Genomic DNA, 26712 nt, shown 5'->3' with positions numbered 1-26712 from the left:
GGAATGCAACAGCTGAAACCCATGTCTTGCATACGTCTGTGCGTAGTGGTTCTTGAAGCACTGACTCCAGCTGCAGTCCACTCTTTGTGAATCTCCCCCACATTTTGAATGGGTTTTGTTTCACAATCCTCTCCAGGGTGCGGTTATCCCTATTGCTTGTACACTTTTTTCTACCACATCTTTTCCTTCCCTTCGCCTCTCTATTAATCTGCTTGGACACAGAGCTCTGTGAACAGCCAGCCTCTTTTGCAATGACCTTTTGTGTCTTGCCCTCCTTGTGCAAGGTGTCAATGGTCGTCTTTTGGACAACTGTCAAGTCAGCAGTCTTCCCCATGATTGTGTAGCCTACAGAACTAGACTGAGAGACCATTTAAAGGCCTTTGCAGGTGTTTTGAGTTAATTAGCTGATTAGAGTGTGGCACCAGGTGTCTTCAATATTGAACCTTTTCACAATATTCTAATTTTCTGAGATACTGAATTAGGGATTTTCCTTAGTTGTCAGTTATAATCATCAAAATCAAAAGAAATAAACATTTGAAATATATCAGCCTGTAATAAATGAATATAATATACACGTTTCACTTTTTGAATGGAATTAGTGAAATAAATAAACTTTTGATGATATTGTAATTATATGACCAGCACCTGTATATATAGAGACAGAGATATATTTATATTTATGTTTAATATTGCAAACATAACAGACGAGAATCTAGCTAGACATCTGACTTAATTATGTCACACTACAGGACGGGCTGTCACACCACAGGACTATTTCACCTTTGCAGCCATTTTGAGTCATTGCTATACAAGACTGACCTTGGGCCTTACAGTAAATGAATAAGTTCATTGTTTTAAACCTGAATATGATTCTTTTTTGAAAATATTTTTCTTTTTTCTCGAACTAGATCAGTCACACCACAGGACTATCAAAAATGGACGCGTTCATGGTCTGACAGAAATGATGAAATTTATCAAATTAATAAGAGATTAACACTCACATTTTAACCTCCTTAGCACATCCAAACATCTGGGGATTTTCTGGTAGGGGGCTTGACTAACGGACCCCTATGCTGTCCATGTAACTGCCAGTACAAAAATCTAATATCATATGTCACACTGCAGGACAGCATTTGTGTTTCAAAACTAAATGTACTGTAAATATTATTTTAGTACTTTTTAGCATTTTGAAAACTTAAGTTAATTAAGTAAATACATACAAAATAATGCCAAGACATTTATTAGCTGCTCCAAACATATCTGCTTTATTTTACTAATATTTACATTTGATGAGTCATCAATGTTAGTCACACCGCAGGACATTTTGCTATTCACCTTGAAATATGAACAACACCAAATACATTTTACGTCCCAAAATCATGATATTGAAATAAAATGATATTCTATGCCTCACTGGCATGTGTTAGTTGAGAAATGCAGTTCATTAAACATTTACACTTAATTACAGAAAAAACATGCGTCACGTCATCTGCCCATTTGCTACTGTTCCCAGGATATTTGTCTCTGAATGTGTCCTTGCTTGAGTTTGTTGTCTTATGTTAAATAGCTTAGCATGCTAACCAGCTGTCATTCTTTGTAATATGGCTCTTCAGCTATCATGTTAACCATAAGCTTCATTAGCTTGAAGTTAGCTTAGCATGTTAATCTGGTTATCATGCCAAGTAATACTTTTTTGTATTTTCTTTCTCACACTAAAAGTTCAGCATATTGAATGTGTGTGCTCTAGTAGCTCAACTTGTAAAGCCAGATGCCTGATGAGTGCCTTATTGAAAGGTTGTGGGTTTGTATCCATGGTGGAGCAGTTTTATGAAATGATTCCTTTATCTTGGTCACCATTGTATTGATCTTTATTCCTTTTGGATTAGAAATGTGTTTTCATTTACGCTGTGTTCATTTTTATTTAAACTTCTCTACATTCTGAGTTTATTCTCGCCTGTAATTCTGAACCAGCTGTTTTTCATGTTATTTTCATTTCTGCTTTTTTGAGTTCATTTAAAAATGCACTGTTCATTGTATGTAAGTTCATTCTTACATAGACTACTAAAGTTTGGCAGGTGTATGTAAGTGTCTGCCCAGTGGTGCAATGATTTGAGTGTCAGTCTTCAGATCCATAGACTGAGTTTGAGTCCGTTGTAGGGCATCTATTAAAATTGTTTGTACCATGTCATTTCAATTCCTTTATTATCCCAGTAAGTATTGTACTAGACTTTCTTCTGATTAGAAATAAATCTATTTTTGTTCAAGCTGTGTTAATTTTAATCTCAGCTTCTGGTCATTTTTTTAATAGTCTATGCTTACATTGCAAACAGAATAATTAAAAGTCAGATTTGAAATAAATAGGTTAAGTTCATATAGTTATATATTCTTCTTTGCCTCAGTGTTTTAATTCTGATCTTCATATGTCTTTTTGGCATATGACTAAGTAAAATTTTTTGGCATATGACCATTTTGTTAGTTCCCCTTTCTTTTGTATATGCCATGTTAAAAAAAGCTTTAAATACAATACCAATATGTATTCAAAGGATCAACCATTGCCAATGGGCATTTTGGCAAAGTACATAATGTTTGTTCCAAGGACAGCATCACTGACTAAACACAATTACACATTTTATTCCAAAATGTAAAGTATACTTACAATCCCATTCAAAGACAAAGACATTCACTTACTCATTTTAGTATTTTAAAACAAATGAATAATCGCCTACTACAAATTAAATGAAAATTATTCAAATGCTCTACCCACTAAGGACCACTTTTTTGACCTACTTTTTTATTAAAGACACCAAGTTAATGTGTAGGAATTGCAATTAATACACATACTATATCCATTCAACAGAGAGGAAATTGATAGAGTAAATGGAAGTATATAGAGACAAAGTTGAATAAATCTTTTTATTACATTCTTTACACATTTACATTCTTTACTCAATTTTCTTTGAAAATATTGTGCCTTAAACCCTAGTGAGCAAGCCAAAAGGCGACAGTGGCAAGGAAAAACTCCCATAGATAGTAAAGTGGAACATTATGGGCAAAATAATGAGATATCATGGACATAGTTGTGGAACATAATCACCAGAGTGTTAATGGAAGAAACCTTGGGAGGAACCAGACTCAGCAGGGGCAGGCCATCCTCCTGTGGCTGGCACAAATTTCAGCAAAGTATACATAGGCCAAATATAGTACATGCCATCCATTCAACATTGTTAATGTGGAGATTATGTATTCATTTTTTTAAAATAACTTCACTGACTGTTGACTGCCTACATCAGTTTAGAGTTCTTTCAGGACATTTTGTGAATTGAAAGTTGACAAGGTTGCTGTTGATTGTAAAAAGGGGGAAAGCAATAAATAAAGAGTTATCACAAAATAATATATACGTTTTCAGTAACAACTTGGAATATATTCAATGTACAATACCTTTTTAATCAGTTGTACACTTCTTTATAGGAGTTCATGGAGCAGAAACAAATCTGAAAATTGTATTGTTGGTAGGTTAATCAGTGTTCAATCAGTTTAAGATTTGTAGACATTATACAATTAAAATGACCTTTTTATCAGTTGTGCACTGCTTTATAAAAACAATTCATGGAGAACAATCTTTTGGGTATATAGGAGGGAATTATGGCTTCAGTTCAGAAATCTGAAAAGATAGCATTCACTGAACATGGACTGCTTAGTAAAAGTTAAGGATTTACACAAAGATACATTTTTGGAAGTAATGTAGACACTTTTTGTCAGTAGTGGACATTTGTATAGGAGTTTGTAGACTTCAGAATAACAATATAAGATTAATTAGAAGGTTAATCAGTGCTTGAAGTAAAGTGTTAATTTCAGTATTGCAGACATTATAAAAGTATAGGAGTTCATGAAGCAGAGAATCTTATCATGGGTATATGGAGGAAGTTATGACTTCATTGAATGTAATCTCTGCAGATTTCTAAAATGAACTGAACATGATCTGCTTTAAAGTCAAGGGTTCAGACAATAAAAACATTTTTATGTAGAAAAATGTCAGTTAGCTTACCTTTTTGTTAGAAGTAGACATTTGAATAAGAGTTTGAGGACCTTGGAATATCATTGAGTTGTTGCACAAATCTAAAAAGTGCATTGTTAGTAGGTTAATCAGTGCTCAAAGTAAAGTATCAGTTTACGTTTTGTAGACATTATACAATTAAATTTATTACATTTATTTATCAGTTGTGCACTGCTTTGTGCAAACAATTCATGGAGAACAATCAGATGGATATATAGAGGAAGTTATGGCTTCAGTGCATTTCAGAAATCTGCAGAGATTACATTAATTGAACATGAACTGCTTGAAGGTATAGGGTTTATACAAACACTTTGAAACTATTGTAGACAGTGCTAGCTTACCTTTTTGGCTTCAGTTCAGAAATCTGAAAAAAAAATAGCATTGACTTCTTGGTAAAGGTAAAGGATTTAAACAAAGATACATTTTTGGAAGTAATGTAGACACTTACCTTTTTGTCAGTAGTGGAAATTTGTATAAGAGTTTGTAGACTTCAGAATAACAATAATAGAGTTGATGCACAAATCTGAAAGTTTACCATTAATAGATTAATTAGTAAGTTAATCAGTGCTTGAAGTAAAGTGTTAATTTCAGTATTGCAGACATTATAAAATTAAGTTTACCTTTTATGAATTGTGTGCTTCTTTATAGGAGTTCATGGAGCAGAGAATCTTGCCATGGGTATAGGGAGAAAGTCACTATACCCATTTTAGAAATCTGCAGAGATTAAAGTAGATAATGTTCAATATAAAGTCAAGGGTTTAGACAATAAAACATTTGCAATTCATGTAGAAAAGTGTCAGTTAGCTTACTTTTTTGTTAAAGTAGACATTTGAATAAGAGTTTGCAGACCTTGGAATATCATTAAGTTGTTGCACAAATCTGAAAAGTGTATTGTTATTAAGTTAATCAGTGCTCAAAGTAAAGTATCAGTTTAAATTTTGTAGGCATTATACAATTAAATTTACCTTTTTATCAGTTGTGTGCTGCTTTAAAAAAAAATCATGGAGAACAATCTCACAGGTATATAGGATGAAATTATGGCTTCAGTTCAGAAATCTGAAAAGATAGCATGAACATGGTCTGCTTGGTAAAAGTAAAGGATTTAAACAAAGATACATTTTTAAAATTAATGTAGACACTTACCTTTTTGTCAGTAGTGGAAATTTGTCAGTAGTGGAAAGTGTTTGTGGACCTCAGAATATTTAGGGGCCAAGCCCCAAAGGGGCTGTAGCCCCTATTGTAATTGTACGTTTTCCCTTTTATTATTATTATTCTTCCTCCCGAATGGGAGTCTATGGCAGCCCTATCAACGGAACATGAGAAAATGATGAAATTTGGCACAGTTGTAGAGATGCTCATGAATAGTGATTGGACCAAATTTGGAGTCTCTAGAACCAACTCTATAGCGCCACCACCAGTTCAAAATTTCAACATTCTAACGGTTTTAACATTTGAACTCTTTGTCATAGAAAAATTAAATTTAGTTCATCTGATTCGTCTCTTCATGCTGATGCTATTCAACTTCTTACATTAAGTCTCCACCCATTACAGTAGCGGCCATTTTGAAAAGTACAGTATTTTGTTTTTTTCGCTTCTCCTCCTTCAAAATTTGTCCAATTTTGTCCAGACTTTGATCAGGTGATCTTTGGTCTGAGCCGCACAGAAATGACTGAACAGATTTTTTTATTCATCTTTGTTCAAAAGTTATGATGTCACGAAGTTAACGAGGTTGACCCGAAATTGCTATAGAGGCTGTATCTCGGCCAAACTTTGAGCAATCAAAGCTAAAATTGGTACACTTGATCAAGACCATGATCTGAGGTTCCATGCCAAATTTGGGAACAGCGCCACCTACAGGTCATGAGATCTGAAAAATGGCTATTTTGGCCAATAACTTTTGAACACTTTATTAGAAAATCAAGATCTTGGTGTCTATGGATTCCCTGTGCCATGCCGAATCCGAGGATATCGAATTCGTCAACATCGGATGAACCACGTGTCCGCCATTTTGAATTTTGTCATAAATTGCAATAACTTTTAAACAATTTGACATATCTTCACACAAATTGGTATGTATGACGTTTAGAAGGTCCTGAAGGTACCTGAGAAGTTTCAACACAGCGCCACCTACTGTTCCACAGATGTAATGATTTATTGCAAAACCACTTATAACTTTTGAAAACACTTTCCAAAATGTGTATGCTTTATGTCATTTTATTCCCTGGCTTATGCCGATTCCGACGATGTGTCATTTGTCATTTTCCTTAAATGTACCTGTCCGCCATATTGAAATAAATGGAAAACAGTTTTTTCGCTACTCCTCCTACAATTTTTGTCCAATTTTGTCCAAAATCAGCTCAGGTGATCTTTGGACCGAGCCGCACAGAAATGACTGAATGGATTTTTGATATTCGCTACCATTCCCAAGATATTCATCTCTGAATGTGACCTTGCTTGTGTTTGTTGTCTTATGCTAGTTAGCTTAGCATGCTAATTGCTTAGCATGCTAACCAGTTGTCATTCTCTTTAATGTGGCTCTTCAGTTATCAAGTTAACCATGAGCTTCATTAGCATTAAGTTAGCTTAGCATGCTAATATGGTTAGCATGCTAAGTAATGCTTTTTTTGTGAATTCTTTGTTAGACTAAAAGGTTTCTTCCACAGTCTGTTGAATGTGCATCCTCAAGTAGCTCAATGTGTAAAGCCAGTTATCTGAAGAGCCCTGTATCCGAAGTTAGTGGGTTCGAATCCCAGGTGGAGCGGTTTTATAAAATAGTGTGTTTTGATTCCTTTACTGCCTCTTGGATTAGAAATAAATGCTTTTTGTTTCATGCTGTGTTCATTTTCATCTAAGCTTATGTACATTCTGAGTTCATTCTTGCCCGTAATTCTGAACCAGCTGTTTCATGTTTGTTCATTTTCTGCTGTTTTTCCTCTTCCTGCTCTGTATTGCACTACAGCATGATGAGCTGCAGAATGATCTAAACTAAAGTTATTAAATATAACATTCAGTGCAGTTTTATAAAAATTCTTCATTTTGAGTTCATTCTCACATGAACTACTGAACTTCGGCAGTTGTGTAAACATTCACCTGCACAGTGGTGCAATGAGATTAGAAATGGACACTGGACCTGGAGGTTGTGGGTTCGAATCCCGTGTTGGGTGGTCATTATGCAATTGTGTGTAATGAGTCATTTTGATTCCTTTTTTATCCAAATAAGCATTGTACTAATCTTTATTCCTCTTGAATTAGATACAAGTGTTTTTAGTTCATTCTGTGTTCATTCTCATCTGAACTTCTATTGATTTTCATTTCATTTCCACCTGTCCTTCTGAACCAGCTGTTTTGCATGTACATTCAATTTCTGCTGTTTTTGCTCTACCTGCTCCGTATTGCGCTACTGCCCCTTCTGGGGCTTGGCCCCGAATTGCTGCTTGCAGCTATATTTTTAGTTTTGGTTTTGTAAAGAAATAATGAAATAAAAAGTTTCAGCTCCTCTTGTGCTTTGCTCAGCTCACGTCTCCTCCACCAGCTGTGGGAAAAAGCAGTGTTGCCTGCCCAACAAACCCTGAATGCCTGATCAGTGCTTGTTTTCTGCTGCTTAAGTGAGTTGTTGTTGTAACGTCATGCCAGCAGAGGGAGCCCTCTCCTGAGTACTGACTGTGTGCCGCTCCCTCTGTTTCACTGGTTACCTTCTGTTTGTGAGACATTTAAAGGATTAGTTCACTTTCAAATTAAAATTTCCTGATAATTTACTCCCCCCATGTCATCAAAGATGTCCATGTCCTTCTCTCTTCAGTCGAAAAGAAATTAAGGTTTTTGATTAAAACATTCCAGGATTTTTCTCCTTATAGTGGACTTCACTGGCCTCCAAACGGTTGAAGGTCAAAATTACAGTTTAATTGCAACTTGTTTTCCTCAAAAAACCTTAATTTATTTTCGACTGATGAAAGAAAGACATGAACATCATGGATGACATGGTGAAGTGAACTAATCCTTTAAGTGCACTTCCTCACACACCTGTCAGCTGCAGCCCAGGGAAAATATACCATTTATTATTCTAGTCCACACTGACCCCAAACATAGGTTAGAAAGAAATTTAAAACAAGTACAAAACTGCAAACTCATGCATTTCTTCTCCTTTTTTTTTTATCAAACTTGGAACAGATGAAAAAGTGAAGTAGGACAGTGCCTCTGTGGTGTACCTTGAAAATATTTCTTAACAGTTTCTTACAGTTGCACAAAAACTACTGTGTTGTTAGTTCAACAAAAGTTCATTGTCACTGGGATGAAGAACTACAGCTCAAGAGAGTCATTTGTACCATTACAGTTTGTTAGTATATTGTTTGTAACATGGATCAGAAAAGATGCAAAGCATCAAACACATTGTTATGAATAGTAGATTAAAATCTAAGCTCCTATAGGGTCATAACAACAAAACTTTGTGCTTTTGCAAAATAAAAAATTGGGTGCGCTTTCTGTCTCTCTTCTGTTAAATGAAGTCATATCAAAAACAAGTATTCTCTGTTTATGTATTCCGTATAAAACCTACGAGAGGTACAGTTTCAACCGTCTGAGCTCATTACCTTTAATGTGACCATAGCACGTGCAGGCTATTCATACAGTACTCGTCCATGTGAGCCTTGTAAACCTGTGAACGACCCATCACCTTAATAAACAGCATCAAGCTTCATCATTCCTCTGATCTTCATTGAGTTTGGAAGAAGATACACTGCGAGGAAAAAGCCTTGAATTTACCTCAGAAGAAGAACACGACTGATCCAGTGGAGGATATAATTTCTGACAAGTCATTTATTCTCACTTACATTTGTTAACCTGTTATTATTACATAAACTTGTACACATTTTTCTAGTTAAACTATTGTCAGACTAACGTGTGAAATGGAGTGAAACACATTAAAATATGACTTATATAGGCAAGTAGACAACCTTTCAATGCTAAGTGTTTAGATAAATCTAAATGGCCTACGACACGACATTCCACAACAAAAAACACATTCACCTTTAGTCTTTAATCTAGAGTGAGGGACAGCTAACAAGATCTGTTTGGAGGATCTCAGATTCCTGCTGGAGTTATATTTTTACATCAATAGGAGCTTGACCATGCATAATACAATCACAAGAATTTTAAATTGAATTCTAAACTTGACTGGGAGCCAATGTAAAAAAATTTAAATTGGTGTTACATGTGATCTCTTTGGAGACTTAGTTAAAAGCTTGGTAGCAGCCTTTTGAACCAATTGGAATCGTTTCAGGGATGAATTACTAAGACCAGTAAAAAGAGAATTACAATAAAGGCAAGAGGAAATAAAAGCATGTATAATCATTTCCACCTCCACTGACCTCAGTTTCGCAATGTTTCTCAACTGATAAAACAACTGTGAACCAGAGAATTAATATGTTGCTCAAGACTCAAGCCCTGTCCCATATGAACACCTAAATTATGAAAGGTAGTTTTAACTGAGTGAGATAAGGGGCCAGGGCTGGATTTCCCGAAACCTTCTTAACTCTACGTCGTTCTTAAATTATACCTTAAGTTGGTTTCCCGAAACATTCTTATTTAAGTATACCTTCTGTAAGTCATACTTTTGTAAGGTTGGTCTGGACCACCTTTAGCTATACCTTATCACTGTTGACAGTCGATACGAATATAATTCTAAAGCTGTAATACACCCAGTGTTCGATTAGGATTATGGCAAAGAATAAAATGCAAAGATTCACTGCTAAATTCAAATGTGCTTTGGCGCTGAGCCAGAGACAGACGTGCGCTCCGCGCTTGTCATGTATCATTTGCACACATTTTTCTAGTTAAACTATTGCCAGACTAATGTGTAAAATGGAGTGAAACACATTAAAATATGACTTATATAGGCAAGTAGACAACCTTTCAATGCTAAATGTTTTGACAAATCTAAATGGCCTACGACACGGCACATGTATGTGTACACATGTATGTTTTCTGCCTAAGCTAAGCTAAGCCAAGCCATGCCAAGTCTAGTCAAGTCTTTGTTTTGTATTTTGTTTGATCAAGTTTGGATATTGTAAATAAACTGCACTTGGGTTCTGCAACTTTCCTTCAGTGGATCCCTGTTACACACTCTAATCATTCAGGATTTGTATATTATTTTTGCACTTTAAGTATACTACTATTTTCCTATTTACATATTGTTATACTTGAAAATATACCTTTTAACTCTTTTTATTTTAAAAACTTTTTATTCTAGCTTCATGCATCCTTTTTTATCAACACTTGAATGTGGGTAAGTTTGATTAAAAAGTAACATTTTAAACTTATAGCCAGTAACAGTGAAAACATGGATAGCCGGAAAATTCAGGTAATGGCGGGGGAAAGAGTAAAGTAGACTTGAAGTAAGTTCCCATGTACACTACACGTGGACTATCCTACACAAAAATTCAGACACTCGGAATTAGAAACCTATCTGTTTTCTTTATAAATCAATATTTATATTTAAGTTTATAGGAGAATAAAACTATGTGAAAAAGTATTTAATAGGCTACTCAATCAAAAGAGTAAACACAACTACAAGTCAAGTATACTTAGAATATTTAATTATACTTTTAAATTTTAAGCATTTTTCTGAGAAGCACATAAAAAGTAGAAAGTATACTTTCTTATTTTTAGTTTTCGTAAGGGTAGCTGCTGTGTTTTGGACCAGCTGGATTTTGTTTAAGAATGGAAAGCAACCTCCCAGTAGAGCATTACAATAATCTTAGTTTTGAGGTTATGAACTAACTTTTCTGCATCTGTTGTAATTTAGATATATTTTTAAGATAAAATAGAGAGGTTTTTTCTTTTTCTTCAAACAATTTTTATGTGGTTATCTGTGCAGACATTGTGTAATATCAGCATAACTTTCTCAGCTGCGTAACAAAAAAGCAGAAATATACCATTTTGAAATCACTAGTTTGACCTATGAAATTCATTGTTGACTGTAAAGTATAGTGTGTGTGTGTGTGTGTGTTCCTGTTATTAGGGGATAGAATATACATTTTGTACAAAATAAAAATCATTATGTCTGTGAAAAGCCCCATAAAACATGAAAACCCAACATATCCTCCCTTATATATTGAAATATTTTGACGACTAGTGAGGACATTTTACTACTTTTAAAAAGGCTTAAAATTTGGCCAAAACATGTTTAAATTGAGTGTTTTGCACCTGTTTCTGTGATGGGTAGGCTTAGGGATAGGGGTTGGGTAAAGAAATATCACTAACCCAATATAAAATCAATTAAAGTATATGCAATGTCCTCATTAATATATTGAAACAAACTTGAGTGTGTGTGTATGTGTTTGTGATGTTTAACCTACTTTGTGGGGACCAAATCAAGGATAGTAAAACCTAACATTTTTGACATTGTGGGGGCATTTGGTTGAGCACCACAAGGAAAACAGTTTATAAATCATACTAGATGGTATTTGAATAAAAATGTAAAAATGCTGAAAAAACCACCTAGCAGGTCCAACAAGCACTGGATTGTTCACGGTGAAGGATCCCTCTTTCAGCTTTTGGAAAGGAGCAGAAAGGAAGAGTGGTCTGGTTTGCCAAATGGTGGGTGGGGAGGGATTTCTAGGCTTCCCACAAGGGAGACAGCTTATGCCTCCATTACTACACTAAACAAATGAGGGTTTTTTTAATTTTCTTTTTTATTAACAACAATGGCTTGGGTTACGCTTTCAAACTAATAACGGATTGGGCCATTTCTAAGCATGATGGCTACAGCTCTTGCCTCTCTTCTGACAAGTAAGTGTTTCTATGATTGCAGAAGTGTTTCTTTTGGGGAAACAAAACAGGTGTAGCTTAATAAATAGTTCTAATGACTTTTAATAACCTTTTATGGGGGAAAAGCTAGAGATCATTTTGTTATCTTTATTTTTGTTTCACAAAATACTATAGAGCAGGCAAATGAACAAAACATGCACACAGATAAAAATGTAGATATAGAGGGTATGCATTGACATCACTTTTGTGCCGGAACACGCCCCCTCAGCTGGACTGAGTGGCAAAACATCCTGCAGCATGACTGGATTTAATAGGCGAAACTGAGAAAATATTAAATACTAAAATTTTGGTGTCACAAAATAAAGTCACGCAATATTTTATTTATACAATTATATTCTATCACACTTTTAGGTGTGTGTGCAGACAGACAAACAGATGAAGAGTCAGATGGATAAAAATCCAATACAAAGTTTAATCCAAATAGGCAAAGTAATCAAACAAGGGCAGAGAAACACACCATAACACAAACGTGACCAGACAAACACTAAGTGAGCAGCAAGAACTTAAATGCACAAAGGTGATGAGCAAAATAACAAACATCTGTGATGATCGATAGTGTCCATGGTAACTCATGAGTGATGGAATAAAAAAAAAAAGAGCACAGGTACTGAAGAATTACAAACTAAAAGTCCATGAACAAACTAAACTGAAGAGAATTGTTCCTCAGGCAAGGTCGCGCAGTAACTGATGATAAACAGAGGGGTAGATGGAGGTGACTTAGGAGGTGGACGAAGGAGTGGCGAAAGGATCATAGTCAGCGGTGACAGATGACTGATGAGCGAAGACGAAACCCTGGCAGCAAATATATATATATATATATATATATATATATATATATATATATATATATATATATATATATAATGTCTGATGGCACAGACCCTGAGCTTCCCAGTGCCGACAGCCCACGGTAAAGTCGATGGAGGAAGGAGCCAAGCTGTAGATGCCTTGGCTGTCGACATCTGGGGCTGACTGATGGAGACGAAGCCGATGGATTCACAGGTGCAGATAGACAGTCGATGGAGCGGAGCATCGTCACAGGTTCCCGAGACCTGGGTGCAGCCGCAGTGACGAGAGTCGGAGGTGGGGCCAGAGTAACCAAGGACTGGTGACCAAGGACGGCGGCGAGACTGAAGGAAAGGAGGAACCCACTACAGCTGAAGGGGTGGTGGATCAGAGCGCAGCGGATGAACTGCAGGTCCCTGGCGGAAGTAGTGTGACGACTGACCAAGGAGGAGCCGGTGGGATGAGGGAACCCGGTGGAGTCACTAGGCCGAGGGTCTCCAGTGGAGCCGATGGTGGGAGGAGCCAAGGCAAAGTTGACGGGCTGAGATGGACCATAGTGATCAGAGGCCGGAGCCGTAGGTTCCTTCCGCATGGGCGCTGCCGGTGTTTGCGCGACCTACAGCTCAACATCATAGTAGGGACTCCCCGGAGATGGCGCAAGGCTGCAAACATCCGGCAGCAACAGGGCTGGAGCTCTGTGGTGGTGGCGATGACACGAGACTTGACAGAATGACAGTAATCATAACACAGTCCACGCAGGGATAGTTCACCCAAAAATGAAAATGATCCCATGATTTACTCACCCTCAAGCCATCCTAGGTGTATATGACTATCTTCTTTCAGACAAACACAATCTGAGATATATTTAACAATATCTTTAGTCCACCAAGGTTTATAATGGTTGTGAATGGGGGGCTGCATTTTAAAACAAACCAAAAAAATGCATCCGTCCATAATTAAAGTGATCCCTACAGCTCCAGAGGGTTAATAAAGGTCTTTTGAAGTGAAAGGATGCGTTTTTGTAAGAAAAATATCCGTATTTAAAACTTTATAAATTCAAATAACTAGCTTCCGGCAGATGACCGTACGCATACTGCACACATTTTTATTATTATTATTTTTTTTTTTTTGCTGTACAATGAAATCCCAAGATATTTGAGCTCTCGGATAACTTATGCCAAGGTCTCAGCACTTGCCTAGCTATAGCTTGTTCACAATCATTGTTAGGAAAAGGCCAGATGGTGCAAATGTCAAAGCTTTATACTCAGACAGCAATACGTGATAATGTTGTCTGTCAAAAAAAAAAATAAAAAAAAGGGTCATTGTGTCTGTTTCATGTCCTTTTTTTTTTTTATAAACCTTGCCTTCCTCTTCTTCTTGTCATGTGATTCAATAGCTTTAGTATAAATAGCCCAGTGTTGGTTCTAGCCTTTGTCTGGTTGTGATCGTGTTTTCTGGTGAGTTTTTCTGGTGTTTTATTCTTTTTCTCTTGTATCTCTACATTTGTTTTTCCTAAAATAACCGATTACTCAAAGCTTTTCAGCACCATGTAAGTTGTAGTCAGTGGCTTTGACAACATTTAAGTGTATTCAATTTTATAGACATTAAGGTTTTCATCCACACACAGGTGGGTAGAGTATACAGAAACTACTAAAGTAAAAGTACAAGTACTTAGAAATATTTACTCAAAGTTATAATCTTAATTGTTACTTGAGTAAGAGTAAAAAAGTATCCAATGAAATAACCACTGAAATAGCTACTTGTAGTTTTTTTCATTGGATACTTTTTAATTTAAATTATTATAATTATCATAATTAGATATTTTTGCAATGAACCCAGGAGAGACAAGCAATATTTCTGGCATTTCATCTGTAGCCCCAATATCATTTCATGTCCTTTACTTTGTATACAAATAACATATACAGCTATATTTAGAATATTAGACAATATCGAAATAAAGTGAACCTGCAGAGTTTTGTGTTCAAAGGCAAGTTTAAGAGGAAACCACTGACACTGAGGGAAAAAAAAGAGTGAAAACTGTTCACGCGCTCGCGCTCATGACTGCTGACATCTGAAACAATCAAATGCACATTGAACAGGGCTGGGTTTCCCGATAACGTTGTCTCTTAGCGCGCTACTTAGACTCTAAAGGTAGACCTTAACTGAAGAGATACCGTTTCTAGGCGTGTTCCCCGAACTATCCCTTATGAGGTTGCTTAAGGTATATCTTCTTAAGTGCGATGTTATCAGGTGCTGTCCATGGCGGCGGTGCTGAATTGGTTGATATCGATGGCTTGAGAATCGATAATTCCCTCTATACAGGGGCTGCTTCACTGCATTATGTGTGAAATAAGTGTTCTTTATAAAAAGAAGCACTTCAGAAGTAGAAAATGCATTTATCACGACTCATGGGCTGTTATAAAATTATTCCAAATTGCTAACTAAATCTATATTGTAATTTATCTATATTCTGGGGGTGCGGAGCCTGAGTTTAAGGCGATCAATATTTTAGAACAATGTTTTAATTTCATTGGAGACGCGTCATGCAGCTGACAGACAGGTATCGCATTTATATCGTTTTTTCATTTTTTATTCAAAATATTCACAAACTTGTTAACTATATCATGAATTTTATGATATATTCCGGTTGTAAAATATGTGGAAGTGAATGTGCTGTCACGCGATGAGTTTGCACGGCATTTCAGAGCTGTCGGATTTACAAAATCTTCCCCGAAATACATAAAAGTGTGTGGCGGTGAACTGGGAGAAGAATAGAGTAAACTTTATTGTTTTATACACAATGTGTATCTGATATGAATAAAACACTTCCTCAAATTATATAATTGAAAGGGTTATTGTTGCAGCTTCTGTAGACATCAGTGTATGGAATTTGATTTTAACAAACTATAAATGTCTTTTTTTATGCAGTAGCCTGCTTAATTCAAATGTGTATTTAAATGTCTGAAACCTAAAATAAACCTGATGAGGTTAAAACATCGAAGTGATACATGACAAGCACGTCTGTCTCTCGTTCAGCGGTAAAGCACATTTGAATTTAGCAGTGAATCTTTGCATTTTATTCTTTGCCATAATCCTAATCAAACACTGTGTATTACAGCTTCAGAATTATATTCGTATTGACAGTCAACAGTGATTATAGCTAAGAGTGCTCCAGACTTACAGAAGGTATAACGTTTCGGGAAACACATATTAATGTTAAGGTACATGTAACCCAGGTCATTAACCTAGGTCACTAGCATTTATTTGCAATTTTATATAACTATTATTGTCATAAAATATATAAATATATAAAAAAAGAAAGAAGAAAAATGCAGTAAAATTGCTTTATAAATTAAATTTAGAAATGCTCTTGAGCCGATTGCTCATTGGTGAGGTGAAAAGTTAGTCCCGCCCCTTGCCGAAAGTTAGCGGACAAGCAGGCAGAACGAGAGTGAACTTGAACGAGAGAAGACGCAGTTGCACAAATTGTGATTAAAATCCTTTGTTTAATAATCCAGCGATAGATTATTAACAAGTTGAATTTATATCTGTGATTATATAACTTTTAGAAACTCGACTGTTTGAGAATAGTATTGTGTGACGACGTTTGAACCGGACATGATGAGACTGACGCAATAAGATATAATATACATCTTTTCCGGGGAGAAACAACTTTATTTTTGTTTTCTGATTTATACTTCTCCTTGGTGAGTACAAACTTCGTTATAAAAAGTGTATTTAGTTATTTTGATTGTGAGTACTGTGAATTGTAATGTGAAAAAGGAATTATAACGGGTAAAAAGTGATGTAAAAGTTTTCAAAAATGCTTTAAAAGTGTGTCAATATGATATATGATTGTATATAGTCGTGTTTAAAGGTTTATAAGATGTTTTACGTGTTAGACGGAAGGAATTTCTTAACGTGAAATGCGCGCCATGCGGTGCTAGGGTGCTAACACTGTGCATAGGCCCTAGTGTTGGATTGAGCACATGGTGAATTAGCATGTATGTTCTCATGTATGTGCAAATGATTTATACAGAGAGTTTGATTTAATTTGAAATGATTTATTTGGACAATGACATTAATGTTTCATTTTGGCTTTGTTGTTACAAGGCTGGGTTTTTTTTTCTTTGTGAGAATTGTGTTCCTGAATCCTGTCCTTGCTGAATATTCGCATTCCGGTCGGGACTGGCGAGCCATTCCATCCTCTCGTACCTGGAAACAGAGAAAAGAGCGTGAAGTCTGCCGAACTGGTAGGATCAAACAAAAGAGCGCGAAGTCTGCCGAACTGGTAGGATCAAACAAAAGAGCGTGAAGCCTGCCGAACTGGTAGGATCAAACTATTTTTGCTTTGATTTTTCTGTTATTTCTCCCGAGTTTTTTCTATCTGGATCTTCGGTGGATAGAAACATTGTTTTTTCTCTCTCCTGGATTAAATTTCTTCTTCCACTTTTTGATGAACATTGCTTTATACTCTTGAATTTGAAATTGAGACACTGAACTTAAACTCAACTGGACATTTAGACTGAGTTGAATGCAAAAACTGAAGCTCATTGTGAAACAGATTTCAAAAATATTTCAAATCTGAACGTCTCAAAACTGAGACACTGATTTTGAAATTGTGTGTGAAATTTATTATTTTACTGTTTTGTTTATTTTTATTCTGAATCTGAACCTTGATTTGGGTTTTTGAATTTGTATACCCTTTTGTTATTTTGGGTTTTATTATTCAATTCACTTGTTATTTCATTGCAATTTAAAGAGAAGGATTGAAGACAAAAAATAATCAATCAAAACAATATACTACATTCTCTTCCATATTGATTGACTTTATTCTTTATTCTACTTTATTCTGTGTGATTAATTGATTACAGACTATTACTAGATTATACTATTATACTTATTACTTACCTTTGCTCCTGTGAGACGATCCTTATCTTCTGATTCTGGTCCAAAGGAATCCCCAGCGGTTAACGTGTTCCACAAGTGTTTTATGCAGTGACCTAGAGTTAGTCAGAGGAGTGCTACACACTAGTAGGACCGCGTTACACGAAAAACTTGGCGAGCCAGCCAGGAGCAAAATAACAGCATAGTGTAATAGTTATTAGTCAACTTGATAACCACAACAGTCAATAAAGAAAAATAAAAAAAAAATTAAATAAATAAGCCCCCCCTTCTCTTCAAAGAAAATCAGTTCTACAAGCAAAAATGGAAGCTGTGAAACGTGAGAACATTGACGTCAAGAAATCAGTCATTGTAAGTGGCTTAACTCTCTCAGATCCTGATCAAGAATTAGAAGCCTGCTTAATGAAATATGGATCCATCAAACGCAACATAATTATTGACGATCCCAACTCAGAGCACCACCAAAGTGCCATTGTGGAATTTTCTTATGACTCTGCTATGCACAATTTGGAGTCTGCACTGCCTATGACTATCACAAGCACTGTTGATGCTAACATTGTCTTTCATGTGCGCAGCTTGGGAAGTGTGTACACACCTGCAGCAGATAGCAGTGTTACTGAAGGTTATTTGGAGAACCTGAAAGCCATTGCCCGAGCCAGCGGAAAAACACTGCAGGAAGTACTTCAATGTGAGTTGCAAAAGATTTCCACATTAATGTTCCCAGAAAAAGAATCTTCTGTATCTGAGCCAGAATTGGAACAGCCGGTGAATGACAGCAATATGCATACAAGAGAAGCTGAAAACCCTGCCAAGGAGAGTGCATCGGCACCGTCATATTACCATATGAGGAGTCCTGATGCCAGTGTTTCCGAAACCATGTCCTTGAACATACCAACCAGTACCTTGAATCCACCAGGAATTCAACGAGTAGTTATGGAGCACGTAGTAAGGACCAGTGATTCCATGTCTTCTTCACATGTTGCTGTTCGTCTCAAAGTCTTCTCTGGACGAATTCCTCGGCCCAGCCACGAACCTGACTTCGACACCTGGCGTGCCAGTGTGGATTTCCTATTGAATGATCAGTCTCTTTCTGATTTACACAAGACGGGCAAAATTCTTGACAGTTTGCTGCCTCCAGCTTCGGATGTCGTCAAGCACATTAGTCCACATGCTCTGCCATCACATTGCTTAAAGGTGATGGAATCTGTCTATGGCTCAGTGGAGGACGGAGATGAACTGTTCGCAAAGTTCATTGGTGCCCTGCAAAATCAAGGTGAAAAACCTTCCACCTACCTTCACCGTCTTCATGTGATGTTGAGCACTGCAATTAGACGAGGTGGAATTGCTGAAGCTGAACGGAACCGTTGTCTCCTCAAGCAATTTTGCAGGGGTTGCTGGGACAACAGCTTGATCGCTGATCTGCAGCTGGAAGGAAAGAAAGATGCACCCCCTTCTTTCGCTGAATTTGTAGTACTTATTCGTACTGCAGAAGACAAGCAGTCACTGAAAGAAGAAAGGATGAGGAAGCATCTTGGATTAAACAGACATGCTCCTGTTCCACTTAAACTACGGCCAGCGACTCACCAACAGTCTGTATACTGCACCGACATACCTGGTGAGCCCAATGATGAATTACAAAGTCAGTTAAGTGCAAAGCAGAAATCAGTTAAGCCTAAAAGCAAAGCTGAAAAGTCTGAAGTTGAAAGTCTGAAGAAAGAAGTCGCAAAACTTCAAGCACAAATTACCATGATGAAGACCGAGCCTGTTCGCAAAGAAAAGAGCCCCAAGGTGGATGAAATTTCTGAGTTAAGACAGAAGATAGCTGAGCTTCAAGCTCATCTTGTCCCAAGATTTCAAGGGGAGCGTCAAGAGAAGTCTCCAGCTTTGAGCACTTTCCCTGTGGAATACCGACCCAAACCTAGAGAACCTGAGCTGAACAAGAACCCAAGACCCACCTGGCAGTCGCACAACAGACCCCGTCCTGGTTATTGCTTCCATTGTGGAGAAGATGGACATCTTGCTGTTAACTGTGAGAATGATGCAAACCCTCGCAAAGTGGATGAGAAGCGCCGTGAGTTAAGAGAGCGACAGGCCAAATGGGACCTTCAGAATGCTTTCAACTCTAAGTCTTTAAACTGAAGTCTGTCTCTGTTGCAGGGCGGACAGAGACTAGAAGAGAACAATGCCCTACGAAGAATGGATATCTGTTTCACCAGCATGCTCATGAGTCCCCATATCATGGATTACCTACCGGCTTAGTAGGAACAAGGTGCACTGCTAGAATCCAAATTGAAGGAAGAGAAGTGAACTGCCTCCTAGACACCGGATCGCAGGTGACAACCATTCCGAAGTCCTACTATGATAAATACTTATGCAAGCACCCCATGAAATCCTTGGATCATCTTCTAGAAGTAGAGGGAGCCAATGGACAAGTTGTACCCTATTTGGGTTATGTCGAGCTTAACCTGAAGTTTCCCGAAAATTTCCTTGGGGTGGAAGCAGAAGTCCCAACCTTAGCTCTGGTAGTCCCTGACTTGACGAACATACCACAGATCCTAATTGGTACCAATTCACTTGATGTGTTATACACCAACTGCACTCAAGAGAACACAACCACCCTCAAGTCAATTTGCTATGGTTATCAAGCTGTGATAAATGTACTTGAGAAGAGGAAACGACAAGCTTCCAGTGGAACTGTGGCGTGTGTAAAGCTGAAGGGGAACAAACAAGAGGTTGTACCAGCAGGGTGCACTGTAGTTCTGAATGGACTTATTCAAGTGAAAGCCCCTCTCTTTGAAAAGTGGGTGTCAGTGGAACAACCTACCACAACATCCTTACCTAGTGGTCTATTAGTAGCAAGCTCTCTGCACAGTCTACCATCAGGGCAACGCTTTGCTCAGTTGCCAGTTGTAGTCAGGAATGACACTCAAACCGACCTAGTGATTTCCCCAAAGACTGTAATAGCTGAAGTCCATGCAGTTCAGCGAGTGATGGAGAAACAGTTACCCAAAGTTCATGCTGAAAGTGAAAAAATGAAAGAACTTCAATCAAACATTCCAATTGACTTTGGAGATTCTCCTCTGTCGGAAGAGTGGAAAAATAAGATAACATCCCTGTTGAACTCCATGTCTGACGTCTTTGCGTTACATGATCTGGATTATGGTCACACTGACAAAGTGAAGCACCGAATTAAGCTCAGTGATGAGACACCATTCAAGCACAGAGCTCGACCAATTCACCCCCAAGATGTGGACGCAGTCAGGAAACATCTTCAAGAGCTTCTGGAAGCAGGTGTCATCAGGGAGTCAGAATCTCCATTTTCGTCTCCAATAGTCGTTGTTCGGAAGAAGAATAACTCTGTGCGTCTGTGCATTGACTTCCGGAAATTAAACTCCCAGACCATAAAGGATGCCTATGCCCTTCCTAACTTAGAAGAAGCTTTCTCAGTCTTGACCGGATCAAAATGGTTCTCAGTCCTTGACTTGAAGTCCGGATATTATCAAATTGAGATGGAAGAGTCTGATAAGCAAAAAACAGCCTTCGTATGCCCATTAGGTTTCTGGGAATTTAACCGGATGCCGCAAGGAATCACCAATGCACCTAGCACTTTTCAACGGCTAATGGAGCGTTGTATGGGAGACCTGAACCGGAAGGAAGTACTTGTGTTTATTGATGACCTCATAGTTTTCTCGAAAACTTTAGAGGAACATGAGACAAGACTGATGCAAGTGCTCAAAAGACTCAGAGAGTTTGGGTTAAAACTTTCACCAGAAAAGTGTAAGTTCTGTCAAACAGCTGTCAGATACTTGGGCCATATTGTATCCCAGAATGGAGTGGAGACTGACCCTTCGAAAGTAGAAGCCCTGAAAACCTGGCCAAGACCGAAGAATCTAAAGGAGTTAAGATCTTTCCTCGGATTCTCAGGTTACTACAGGAGGTTCGTACAGGACTATTCAAAGATTGTGAAGCCTCTTAACGATCTTACGGCTGGATATCCTCCACTGCAAAAGGATCGCAGAAAGAAGATGGATGAGAGTAAGCACTACTTCGATCCAAAGGGACAATTTGGAGAAAGATGGTCCAAAGAGTGTCAGCAAGCATTTGACACTGTCATTGCAAAACTTACATCTGCTCCAGTGTTAGGATTTGCCAACCCCAAACTGCCTTATGTCTTACACACTGATGCCAGTACCAGCGGCCTTGGTGCAGCACTGTATCAGGAACAAGATGGACAGATGAGAGTCATTGCTTTTGCAAGCCGTGGACTTACCAGGAGTGAAGCAAAATATCCAGCACACAAGTTAGAATTTCTGGCGTTGAAGTGGGCCGTTACTGCCAAATTTAATGATTACTTGTATGGAGCTGACTTCACCGTGGTAACTGACAGTAACCCGCTGACATACATCTTAACCTCCGCAAAACTGGATGCTACCAGCTACAGGTGGTTGTCGAGTCTGTCGACCTTTACCTTCAAAATCCAATACCGGGCTGGAAGTAGGAATCAGGATGCGGATGGATTGTCGAGGCGTCCACAAGAGGAAGTTCCTGATGATCTGGAAACACAGAAAGAAAGGGAAAGAATTAGACAGTTTACTTACCATCACCTGGCAGAAGACTCATCAATGGTTGTTCCTGCAGAAGTCATAACAGCTATCTGTGAACGTCATCAAATTGATCAGTCCTGTGATTATCCTATTTCTTTACACCCCTCTGTGACGTTAGTGGAATCCCTTGCTGTTGATGTGGATGCTTTACCGAAAGCCTTCCAACAAGAAGATACTTATCAGTTCACCGAGATTCCCAAACTGTCTGAGGGAGACCTGCGGGAAAGACAGAGAACGGATCCAGAAATCAAAATTGTCATCCAACAACTGGAATCCAAGGAAAAGCCCTGTCTCAAGTCCGTTCCACCTGAATTAATTCCATGGTTCAAAGAATGGAATCGTCTGGAATTGAGAAATGGTATACTGTTGAGGAGAAGACAAGAGCAAGGAGATTCGTCATACCAACTGGCTTTACCTGCTGATCTTCATGCTACAGTCTTGAAGGAACTCCATAATGAAATGGGTCACATGGGCATCGAGCGTACTCTTGACCTTGTTCGAACAAGATTCTTCTGGCCTAAGATGGCCTCAGCAGTAGAAAGGAAGGTCAAAACCTGTGAGCGTTGTGTTCGACGAAAGACTCTGCCAGAGAAAGCCGCTCCTTTGGTGAACATCAGAACCAGCAGACCGCTAGAGCTTGTTTGTATGGATTTCCTGTCACTAGAGCCTGACCAAAGTAACACCAAAGACATACTGGTGATAACTGATCATTTCACCAAGTACGCTGTTGCTGTACCAACACGGAATCAGAAAGCCCAGACAGTAGCCAAGTGTCTATGGGACAATTTTCTGGTGCACTATGGATTCCCAGAAAAGCTCCATAGCGATCAAGGTACAGACTTTGAGTCACGCACAATTAAAGAGCTGTGCAAATGTGCTGGAATATCCAAGATCAGAACCACTCCCTACCATCCGAGAGGCAATCCGGTAGAACGCTTTAATCGAACACTTCTACAGATGTTGGGAACCTTGAACAACAAGGAAAAATCAAGATGGAAAGAGTATGTCAAACCTCTAGTGCACGCATACAATTGCACTAAGAGTGATGTGACAGGATTCTCCCCATATGAACTAATGTTCGGGAGACAACCACGACTACCGATTGACCTTGCATTTGGTTTACCTGTGAATGGACAGTCTGAATCCCACTCCAAGTACGTCCAAGGTCTCAAGAACCGACTAGAAGAAAGCTACAAGGTTGCAACCAGAAACGCTGCAAAGGTAGCAGAACGAAACAAGAAGAGGTATGACAAACGTGTTGTTGCCTCCACACTTGAAGTCGGTGATCGTGTACTTGTGAAGAATGTACGTCTGAAAGGCAAACACAAGCTTGCAGATAAGTGGGAACCTGATGTTTACGTGGTAACAAAGAAAGCAGGTGACTTACCAGTTTACACAGTAAAACCAGAAAGAAAGGATGGACCTCTGAGAACTCTGCACAGGGATCTTCTGCTGCCTTGTGGATTCCTGTCGAAAAGTGCGTCTGATGAACCTGTTCGAAAGAAAAGTGGTGCCGAAACCCAGAACTAGAGCCAGATGTGCTGAGGAACCTGAGGAGATGGAAAGCATGAGTGAGCATTCAGAGTCAGACTGTAATCCAGTGGACTATTATGATCCTGGAAAGTCTTTCGAGATTGAAACCAGAATTCTGTCTAACAGAAAAAGAACAGTCCACTTACCTGGTGCTGAACATGTGATGGAAAAGGATGAAGAACATCTTATCCCGAAAGATCCTGTGGATAGAGACTTACCTAGAGACTTACCTGATGTGGAATCCACCAATGCTGAGAAAGACGATCATCCTACTCCAAGGCAACCGGTAGAGGAGAGCCTATCAGGTCAGCCTGAAGTTGAAGTTCTTGATGAAAGCTCGGTTGTGGAATCTGGAAGAGAAATGGCACAGGTTACAGATCAAGAGCAACCAGATGCTAATAGTGAATCACCTGAAAATACAAATAGAGGAGATGAAAGTAGCACTTCCACTCAAAGAGAAAGCACCACTCTCAAAGACTCTCAAGAGAACCAGAGTGAGGAAACTGAAACTGAACTTCTCAGACGTTCAAGCAGACAATGTGATGCTCCAAAAAGACTTCATTACCCGCAACTGGGTAATCCTCTCAGTTTAGTCGTTCAATCCCTGTTCTCCAGTCTGAGTACAGCCATTACTACTACTTTGGAAGATCTGAATCCCCATAGAACTTACTCTCCTGTTGAAATCATCTGAATTCCAGAATGCAGAGGGACCTGCATACATTCAGGAGGGGAGAGTGTAACCCAGGTCATTAACCTAGGTCACTAGCATTTATTTGCAATTTTATATAACTATTATTGTCATAAAATATATAAATATATAAAAAAAGAAAGAAGAAAAATGCAGTAAAATTGCTTTATAAATTAAATTTAGAAATGCTCTTGAGCCGATTGCTCATTGGTGAGGTGAAAAGTTAGTCCCGCCCCTTGCCGAAAGTTAGCGGACAAGCAGGCAGAACGAGAGTGAACTTGAACGAGAGAAGACGCAGTTGCACAAATTGTGATTAAAATCCTTTGTTTAATAATCCAGCGATAGATTATTAACAAGTTGAATTTATATCTGTGATTATATAACTTTTAGAAACTCGACTGTTTGAGAATAGTATTGTGTGACGACGTTTGAACCGGACATGATGAGACTGACGCAATAAGATATAATATACATCTTTTCCGGGGAGAAACAACTTTATTTTTGTTTTCTGATTTATACTTCTCCTTGGTGAGTACAAACTTCGTTATAAAAAGTGTATTTAGTTATTTTGATTGTGAGTACTGTGAATTGTAATGTGAAAAAGGAATTATAACGGGTAAAAAGTGATGTAAAAGTTTTCAAAAATGCTTTAAAAGTGTGTCAATATGATATATGATTGTATATAGTCGTGTTTAAAGGTTTATAAGATGTTTTACGTGTTAGACGGAAGGAATTTCTTAACGTGAAATGCGCGCCATGCGGTGCTAGGGTGCTAACACTGTGCATAGGCCCTAGTGTTGGATTGAGCACATGGTGAATTAGCATGTATGTTCTCATGTATGTGCAAATGATTTATACAGAGAGTTTGATTTAATTTGAAATGATTTATTTGGACAATGACATTAATGTTTCATTTTGGCTTTGTTGTTACAAGGCTGGGTTTTTTTTTCTTTGTGAGAATTGTGTTCCTGAATCCTGTCCTTGCTGAATATTCGCATTCCGGTCGGGACTGGCGAGCCATTCCATCCTCTCGTACCTGGAAACAGAGAAAAGAGCGTGAAGTCTGCCGAACTGGTAGGATCAAACAAAAGAGCGCGAAGTCTGCCGAACTGGTAGGATCAAACAAAAGAGCGTGAAGCCTGCCGAACTGGTAGGATCAAACTATTTTTGCTTTGATTTTTCTGTTATTTCTCCCGAGTTTTTTCTATCTGGATCTTCGGTGGATAGAAACATTGTTTTTTCTCTCTCCTGGATTAAATTTCTTCTTCCACTTTTTGATGAACATTGCTTTATACTCTTGAATTTGAAATTGAGACACTGAACTTAAACTCAACTGGACATTTAGACTGAGTTGAATGCAAAAACTGAAGCTCATTGTGAAACAGATTTCAAAAATATTTCAAATCTGAACGTCTCAAAACTGAGACACTGATTTTGAAATTGTGTGTGAAATTTATTATTTTACTGTTTTGTTTATTTTTATTCTGAATCTGAACCTTGATTTGGGTTTTTGAATTTGTATACCCTTTTGTTATTTTGGGTTTTATTATTCAATTCACTTGTTATTTCATTGCAATTTAAAGAGAAGGATTGAAGACAAAAAATAATCAATCAAAACAATATACTACATTCTCTTCCATATTGATTGACTTTATTCTTTATTCTACTTTATTCTGTGTGATTAATTGATTACAGACTATTACTAGATTATACTATTATACTTATTACTTACCTTTGCTCCTGTGAGACGATCCTTATCTTCTGATTCTGGTCCAAAGGAATCCCCAGCGGTTAACGTGTTCCACAAGTGTTTTATGCAGTGACCTAGAGTTAGTCAGAGAAGTGCTACACACTAGTAGGACCGCGTTACATACAGCTTAAGGTATAATTTAAGAACGAAATAGAGTTAAGAAGGTTACGGGAAATCCAGCCCAGGGCTGGGTTTCCCGAAACCTTCTTAACTCTACGTCGTTCTTAAATTATACCTTAAGCTGTACCTTAACGTTAATACATGTTTCCCGAAACGTTCTTAGTTAAGTGTACCTTCTGTAAGTCATACTTTCGTAAGGTTGGTCTGGACCACTCTTAGCTATACCTTATCACTGTTTATAGTCAATACGAATATAATTCTGAAGCTGTAATACACCCAGTGTTCGATTAGGATTATGGCAAAAGAATAAAATGCAAAAAAAAAAAAAAAAAAAAAAATCACTGCTAAATTCAAATGTGCTTTGGCACTGAACCAGAGACAGACGCGCGCTCTGCGCTTGTCATAACGTTATCACAACTATTCAGTGTTTTTAACCTCATCGCGCTTT

The 26712-nt window shown here is 37.9% G+C and overlaps 1 protein-coding gene and 2 long non-coding RNA genes across 6 annotated transcripts; 1 reads left to right on the top strand and 2 right to left on the bottom strand.

Moving 5' to 3' along the window:
- Positions 1-2918: 2918 nt before the first annotated feature.
- Positions 2919-5344, bottom strand: LOC125245742. 4 transcript variants are annotated; one of them, XR_007179598.1, is made up of 10 exons: positions 5198-5341; positions 5020-5110; positions 4864-4933; positions 4675-4768; positions 4503-4577; positions 4396-4418; positions 4206-4304; positions 4046-4116; positions 3439-3491; positions 2919-3338 (listed from the first exon to the last, which is right to left on the bottom strand). It is a non-coding gene; the product is annotated as an uncharacterized LOC125245742 (long non-coding RNA). The 4 variants fall into 4 exon arrangements; XR_007179596.1 differs by having other exon boundaries at positions 4206-4418; positions 5198-5344; XR_007179597.1 differs by lacking the exon at positions 4206-4304 and having other exon boundaries at positions 5198-5335.
- A 10553-nt stretch (positions 5345-15897) lies between these two features.
- LOC125244501 lies at positions 15898-19708 on the top strand. Its single transcript, XM_048154574.1, has 2 exons — positions 15898-16371; positions 16778-19708. Exon 2 carries the CDS (start codon positions 17873-17875, stop codon positions 19706-19708), a length of 1836 nt encoding a protein of 611 aa, XP_048010531.1. The 5' UTR covers positions 15898-16371; positions 16778-17872.
- Positions 19709-25263: 5555 nt separating this feature from the next.
- Positions 25264-26261, bottom strand: LOC125245743. Its single transcript, XR_007179600.1, has 2 exons — positions 26127-26261; positions 25264-25430 (listed from the first exon to the last, which is right to left on the bottom strand). It is a non-coding gene; the product is annotated as an uncharacterized LOC125245743 (long non-coding RNA).
- Positions 26262-26712: the final 451 nt, after the last annotated feature.

Source organism: Megalobrama amblycephala, linkage group LG14 (assembly GCF_018812025.1).
Source record: "Megalobrama amblycephala isolate DHTTF-2021 linkage group LG14, ASM1881202v1, whole genome shotgun sequence".
NCBI classification, from domain to species: domain Eukaryota; kingdom Metazoa; phylum Chordata; class Actinopteri; order Cypriniformes; family Xenocyprididae; genus Megalobrama; species Megalobrama amblycephala.
The sequence above is the reverse complement of the archived record's forward strand: the minus strand, read 5'-3'. Positions and strand labels throughout refer to the sequence as shown.